Source organism: Mercenaria mercenaria, chromosome 17, assembly GCF_021730395.1.
Source record: "Mercenaria mercenaria strain notata chromosome 17, MADL_Memer_1, whole genome shotgun sequence".
Classification (NCBI taxonomy): Eukaryota; Metazoa; Mollusca; class Bivalvia; order Venerida; family Veneridae; genus Mercenaria; species Mercenaria mercenaria.
The window spans coordinates 23,945,652-23,953,474 of NC_069377.1; the positions used below are offsets into that span (position 1 = coordinate 23,945,652).

The 7,823-nt window shown below is 35.0% G+C and overlaps 1 protein-coding gene across 3 annotated transcripts in view; it reads left to right on the forward strand.

Moving 5' to 3' along the window:
• The window catches only part of LOC123536102 (protein lin-9 homolog), a 33,659-nt gene extending 26,371 nt beyond the window's left edge, over nucleotides 1–7,288 (forward strand). For all 3 annotated transcript variants that reach the window (XM_053529274.1, XM_045318925.2, XM_045318922.2), the window contains 5 exons: nucleotides 1,739–1,864; nucleotides 2,996–3,094; nucleotides 3,720–3,806; nucleotides 4,533–4,627; nucleotides 5,683–7,288. In XM_053529274.1, coding sequence (XP_053385249.1) covers nucleotides 1,739–1,864; nucleotides 2,996–3,094; nucleotides 3,720–3,806; nucleotides 4,533–4,627; nucleotides 5,683–5,788 — 513 coding nt within the window. In that variant the 3' untranslated portion in view covers nucleotides 5,789–7,288. The remainder of the gene's footprint in view (nucleotides 1–1,738; nucleotides 1,865–2,995; nucleotides 3,095–3,719; nucleotides 3,807–4,532; nucleotides 4,628–5,682) is intronic.
• The last annotated feature ends 535 nt before the right edge of the window (nucleotides 7,289–7,823 follow it).

The following is a 7,823-nucleotide window of genomic DNA, read 5'->3' on the forward strand; positions in this document are numbered from 1 at the left end:
TTATAAGGTCCTCTCATAAATTTGTTCAGTATGGAAAGCTTGGGCCTCTTGTTTAAAAGAGAAACCGATGCATGGAAATATGAGATATATGTTACTCCTGTGCAAGTAAGAAATGTGTATGTATAAGTGTACATTTCAATAAGTCTTGTATCAGTAAATGATAGCATGTAAATGTAATTTTTAGCTCAACTGAGCACAAAGTGCTCAAAGTGAGCTTTTGTGATCGCCCTGTGTCCGTCGTCAACAATTTGACTGTTAACACTCTAGAGGTCACAATTTTGACCCACTCTTAATGAAATTTGGTCAGAATGTTACCCTCAACAAAATCTTGGACGAGTTCGATATTAGGTTATCTGGGGTCAAAATCTAGGTCACCAGGTCAAATCAAAGGAAAAGCTTGTTAACACTCTAGAGGTCACAATTTTGACCCAATCTTAATGAAACTTGGTCAGAATGTTACCCTCAATAAAATCTTGGACAGATTCGATATTGGGTCATCTGGGGTTAAAAACTAGGTCACAAGGTCAAATCAAAGGAAAAGCTTGTTAACTCTCTAGAGGTCACAATTTTGGCCCAATCTTAATGAAACTTGGTCAGAATGTTACCCTGAATAAAATCTTGGATGAATTGGATATTGGGTCATCTGGGTTTAAAAACTAGGTCACCAGGTCAAATCAAAGGAAAAGCTTGTTAACACTCTATAGAGGTCACAATTTTGGCCCAATATTAATGAAACTTGGTCAGAATGTTACCCTGAACAAAATCTTGGATGAGTTTGATATTGGGTCATCTGGGGTCAAAAACTTGGTCACCAGGTCAAATCAAAGGAAAAGCTTGTTAACACTGTAGAGGCCACATTCATGATCCTATCTTCATGAAACTTGGTTGGAGTCTTAATCATGATGATCTCAAAATCCAGTTTGAATCTGGGTCATGTACGGTCATAAACTAGGTCACCAGGTCAAATCAAAGGAAAATCTAGTTAACACTCTAGAGGCCACATTTATGACTGTATCTTCATGAAACTTGGTCAGAATGTTAATCTTGATGATGTATAGGTCAATTTCAAATCTGGGTCAGGTGGAGTCAAAAACTAGGTCACCAGGTCAAATCAAAGGAAAAGCTTGTTAACACTCTAGGGGCCACATTTATGACTGTATCTTCATGAAACTTAGTCAGAATGTTAATCTTGATGATCTTTAGGTCAAGTTTGAATCTGGGTCATGTGGGGTCAAAAACTAGGTCTCCGGGTCATATCAGAGAAAAAAATAGTTAACACTTTAGAGGCCACATTTATGACCATATCTTAATGAAACTATCTTGATGATCTTTAGGTCAATAGGTCAGGTGAGCGATACAGGGCCTTCGTGGCCCTCTTGTTACATTGCTCTTATATCAATACTTAGCTTGTGTATCAGTGAACGGGTAATGTAAATTTTACATAGCTTGTGTGTCAATGAACAGTCACATGTAAAGTTTAATACTGTCTTGACTCACATTAGATAAAGATAAATTTACAGTACTCTTTGTATAAATGAGGAAGCCATTTTAAATGCTTTTCTAAGATTAATGGTTTGTCCAAGTTGTCTGCCTTTTCCTCAGGCAAAATTCTGAATCCATGAATTCATGTTCTCTTGAAATAGCTGTTTTGGTGAACACCAATCAATCTATTGCCAACAAAATCAAATAATTTAATTTCATAGTATTTTAAGTTGGTTTGTTTTTGCATTATATGTAGAAGTCCTATCAGCAACCTATACCTCCAGAGTTTCAGAAGAAATATGCCAACATTGTGCTAGAGTTAGAAAACCTGAATAAAGATCTCAATGAATATTTAGTTGGTGTGCAGCAGTATTGTCATGATGTAAGTACATTTTTTCTTAAACGTCCATTTTGAAAAAAATGGGACAAATGTGTTCACCCTTTATGGATGTGCGGGGGGCGCCGGTGTTGCTGATTGTTTAGTTTCGCTGACTTTGAATCACTTGCCGCTCACTCGGGGCATTGAACTCATCATGTGAGAAAGCCATCCAGCTGACTTACGGAAGGTCGGTGGTTCTACCCAGGTGCCCGCTCGTAATGAAATAATGCATGGAGGGGCACCTGGGGTCTTCCTACACCATCGAAGCTGGAAAGTTGTCATATGACCTTCAGTTCTGTCAATGCAACGTTAAACCCAACTGAAAAATGGATGTGTCGATGGTTTCTTGACGGTGTGAAAATTGACAGTATATGATGAATAAGTAGAAACATTTCTAAGACTTATCAAAGTCATATTTTGTAAGTAGCCAGTTTAGATCAAGATTTGAAAGAGCTGAATATTTTCATAATCCATTATATTGAAGTGAATTGTATTCAAGTTGTTCACGGATGTTTCTTGTGACTTTTGTACTCTTGTTTACTTGACAAAAGTGTATTCATCTGATTAGAAAGAGCAGTTTGAATACGAGAATCAAGCAAAATGAGGAAGTCTCTGATTGGTCAAACTTTTGTTGTCTGTTTGAAGTTTAATAGTATAAGACATTGCAAATATATTTGAATATTTTATGTATGCATAATTTCATTGAGAAGTGAGTAAATGCCATTTCAAGATTTTAAATGTGAAAATATATCTCCCTCAGAAGATGAGCAAGGTTTCATTTTTCATCGTAGAGGTATAGATTTGAGTGAAAAAAGTGTATAGCACCAAATTATAAGCTTAGTGCTTAGAATGTTACAATTTGTGAATTACAGAAGCATCTGCATTGAAACAATGTTCCCTGGCTTCACATTGGCTCACTCAAACAGTTTGTGTGATCTGCAGAAGTGAAATTCCCATTTTATGTTCAGAAGTTAAAATCCATGAATTCATATCCCCGCAAAATTGCCGCTTTGACCAAAACCATGAAATTTCATGCCCACGAATTAAATGATTTTACAGTATACAGAACACTTTAAAAATTCTAAATGACAATGTGATTTTGCTTTAAGTAATTTTACACATTATTTTTACCAGATTTCACCAGAACAAGGATTGAAGCCAATTGACCAGCCATCAGAGGTGAAGGAGAAAGCTGATACAGAGGCTGCTAAACTGGTTAACAAAATTACAAATGTAAGTATATACTACACCCTTCCAAACTTGCACATCACTTGAGGGACTCCCTCCTTGGAACTGTAATTCATACTGCTGATGAGCAAATTCAGTTCAGTTTCCCTCCCTTGGGGCTTCTTCCATGGCTGAGAAATTGAAGTTGCTGGCTTGGAATCACTTGCTTTTCACCAATGTTGGTTCCAAACCTCACTGGGTGTAGAATGCTTCATGTGAGGAAGCCATCCAGATGACTTGGTGATTTTACCCAGTTCTACCATGTAACTTAAAATGTATCGGTGTGACACTAAACACAACAACAGAATTAATTTTCTGTCTCAAGGACAGTAACTCTCTTCAACAATAAATGGCAAAGGGTTGATCTACATGTTCAATACATTACTTTCCTTGGACAACCTTGACAAGATCAGTTTATGGAGAAGTCTGGTTTGTGTCAAATTGATGCTTCTGTTTGATCTATTTAATGTAACTTCTTTCGATCATTTGTAAGGCAGGCTCAGCGGCACCTAATGCTTTAGGCCTCTTTTACGCTGTTTTTACACTTCTGAAATAAATGTATAATGAGGTCAGAATTCCTGAAATGTTTCTTTGGACAACTTGTTTAAAAATGACGTGGTATTTCTTTCAGAATATGTTCCACAATAAGAGGCTGGCAAGAAATGAGCCATTGATGGAGCTGATCGGAAAGTTGACTTCTCTTATGCTACAGATAAAGGTAAATAAAACTGAAACAAACACTTGTTACTTGTTGAAACTCTATTAATATTTTCAGGAAAGGGATACAAGGAGGATTTGTATAAATTATGGAATACGATTTTGTTTTTAGCTCGACTTTTCAAAGAAAAGTAGAGCTATTGCACTCACCCCAGCATTGGCTTTTGACTTACTTAAAATAGTTATTTACTATCAAAGTCTACACCAGGAGAAACAATCCCCATAACTCTGATTTGAATTTTGACTGAGTTATGCCCCTTTTTAACTTAATTTTGTTTTGTTTTATAAAGTCTTTACTGGCAAATCTCTAATTCAGAGTCAAGCACTGAGAAAAGTCGAGCTTGCTGTATTACGGACAGCTCTTGTTTTGTTCTGGTTGTCTGTCTCTCTGTACCTGATGTTCCAACTACCAAAACCATATCTACTCCATACCTTATCTGCCCTGAAAAATCTTGAAATACATAGACACAAGTGTCAGCCATAATGACATGTTTTGCAGAATGCCTCGGCCATGTTTCTTCAAGCTCAGATTCTTATATGAAGACATGATCTGTATAATCAAACATGACCAGTCAATTGCTGTTGCCTCTGGAATATTATGCCTACAGTAATGAAAAGACCTTGTGTAAATTTGTATAATACAACGACAGTATATAGTTTCATGGAAATAAATAAATTTGGACTGTAAATATGTGTTAAATGTTTTCCTTTCTTTTGTTCATTGCAGACATTTTCAGAGAATGAGCTGAATTCTTTTGAGTTCAAGTCTTTACAAGACACGCTCACTGAAGTTCGTTCCAAACTAGATGGAAATAATATCAAGTAAGAAAATTTCCACTCTCTATTTCCCTAACTGTTTAAGCTGTTTCCACAATTTTCTCTTTAAATAGTTTACATGACAAGTTAATGTTCCTTTTCTCTAAATGGTGGCTGTTACTAGTATTTGGATTTGTATGATTTTTACAAAATGGTCTTACGATTTTGTTTCTTTCGGAAAGTTGACATATCTTTAGTGATCTTACAACTATGAATGTTGATCTCTTCTTCTGGATTGTCAATTTTAGAGTAATAATCCATGAACACAGAAGAAAAACTAACTTTTGTTACCGTATATTTCGGTAGTATCTAACTGCCTTCATCAGCGATGGTGTACTAATTTGCATCACATGACTATAGAAGGTCACGTGACTGAAGGAACAAAAGTTAGTTTTTCTTCTGTGTTCATGGATTATTACTCTAAAATTTAGTGATCTTTTTCCATGAATCTCCCAATTTTTTACATAATTAAGTGTTCAGCAATGATACATACTGTTTAAAATAAATTTGCTTGAGACAAGATAATCTTTGCTAAATCTGAAATTTTTACTAGTTTTTAGGCAAATATTTATGGCTGCCACCAAGTTTAAACCCAACATTGTAAGAATGTCTCTAAATTGAAAACTGAAAAATATCTGGTACTGCAGCTTGTGAACATAAGAAATATTTAATTCAGTACTACAGTATAATTATTATCAAATGCACATCTTTCACTGGAATTATTTATTTTTCGATACGATTTTAGAATGTAGAAAATCCTTTCCAGATGAATTTAACCCGATTATTAAATATCTAAACAGTATGTGTTTGAAGAGCTACATTTACAGTTAAATGTTATGTACGACAGCGATTTGTTAATGAAACTTTCATTTTATTATTAGGAGTACACAGTTGTACGGTACTTAGCTATGTATGTATTAGTTGTGTACTGTTTTATTTAAACCATGGGCAAAGTACTGTTTATACACACTCACACATGTGAATTTTATGTTTACATAGTATGAAGTAATTTTCAAATACAAATTTGAATACTATTGAAAACATTACTTTTATGTTTTCAGTTCATTCAAGAACAACGTAGAGATCCATATTAACCATGTGCAGAGTGGATTGAGCCAGATGGGTAATCTTCATGCTTTCTCTAATACACAGTTCAATGTGACGTGACCGATCCAATCTCGGGTTTAGACATTGAGCAGCTTTAGACATACAGTAGAAAGTTGTGACACAGGTAACATGCTGCTGGTCACCTACTGTGTATGTCATACATGTGATGGATTTTATTAATTGAATGAAGAAACATATTTGAAAGAGCAGTGTGAAGCTGGGAAAATATGAAGGTCATCTTGGTTGTACAAGTTAACATTCTGGATTAGTCATCTATGTAACAGCTTTAAGAATGTTTGACCAGTCTTCAGTGTAACAGATTTTGAACAGTCTCCTATGTAACAGTTTAAGGTGACTGACCCATCCCCTGTGTAACAGTCTTAGAAATCTGTTAGACAAGTCAGCTGTGTAACAGTTTGAGAAATCTGCAGTTTGTTGTGAGAGAGTAAACCCAGCAGTTGATAGCCAGTGTGAGAAGGATAGAAGGATCAAGTTTAAAATATGTATAGTTATCATATAATAACCTGTAAATATACATTTAAAGATTTGAAAATAACTGCACATGTTTAAACTTCCAAATTTTTTTATAAAATATCAGTATACAAGTTAAAGAAATTTAATTTATGTCTCATTACCTACTCCTTGAAAGCAACATGATCTTACAGTTAAAAGCTCTATTCACTGCACCAAAAAAATGGCAGTGCATATTGTATTTTAAGATGTCTTTACATATTGAAGTAGTAATGAAAATTAAAAAAAAAACAGCAAAACAAAAGAACATAATGAAAAAGTTTTTCATGTTACGGAGTTTTTTTTTTATCCCAGAATATTCTGTATTGTTCCTTAAACCCAGGACATGCAGTACTATATATTTTGTAGCCATCTGTGAAGAATAAAACAATGAAAAATCACTTGCTTTCGAGCATTGGAGACTTCAGCAGCATAGTTCAGTGTAGTCAGTCCTTAGTTGTATTCGTCTGTTTAAATCGCTGGAAAACATGGAAAAGTCAATTGTTCTGCTCATTAAGGTGGTTTAATAGAAAATTTGACTAGATGAATATTTGAGTCGTGCCATGGGAAAACCAACATAGTGGCTTTGCGACCAGCATGGATCCAGACCAGCCTGCGCATCCACGCAGTCTGGTCAGGATCCATGCTATTCGCTTTCAAAGCCTATTGGAATTAGAGAAACTGTTAGCGAATAGCATGGATCCTGACCAGACTGCGCGGATGCGCAGGCTGGTCTGGATCCATGCTGATCGCAAGGCCACTATGTTGGTTTTCCCATGGTGCGGCTCATTTAATGTATACTTCAACAGTCAGAACATGTTTGAATAGAAAATGTAACTGAAAAAGATATGGAAATAGAAAATATGACTGTAAATGATAATAATAAATAAAAAGTTGACTGTAAAAAGATATTGAAATAGAAAATGAGGCAGTCTTAAGATTGTTGATTGTATATAAATATAATATTGTGTAAATATGCATTAAATGTACAGTGTACAGTTGTTGTCTATGTACATGTATAATGAATGAAATACAGATATAAAATATGAATCTTTGTTTGCTTGTATTATGTATGTAAGGTTGGTATAAAGATTGTATGTGCAAAACCTTTTACTTCTAATCATTTTTAGCTCACCTGAGCTTACAAGTCTTACATAGACTTGTACAGGAAAAACACTTAAAAATCAAAAATCTTCTTGCTTGAAACTGCAAGGCCTAGGCTTTTGATATTTGGTATGTTGCCTTTCCTAGTGTTTCTCTACCAAAATTGTTCAAATTATGTCCCTGGGGTGAAAAGAGGCCCTGCCCTGGGGGTACCAAGTTTAATATAGACTTAAATAGTAGAGATGGTACCTACCCAAGAAAATCTAAGGGGAACAACTTTGAATTTACCAATAAACTGAAGCCAACATAAAACATTGGTCAAAAGTGAAAGAAAAATCAAATAGGTCCTTTTAACAAGAACTGATCAGGCAGACAAAATATGACCTACATTTGTTTAAATCTTATTGTATTCAATATACAATATGCACACTTTTCTCATGGCTTACACTGACAGTTATTTTATAAGTTGTAGTAAGGCCCT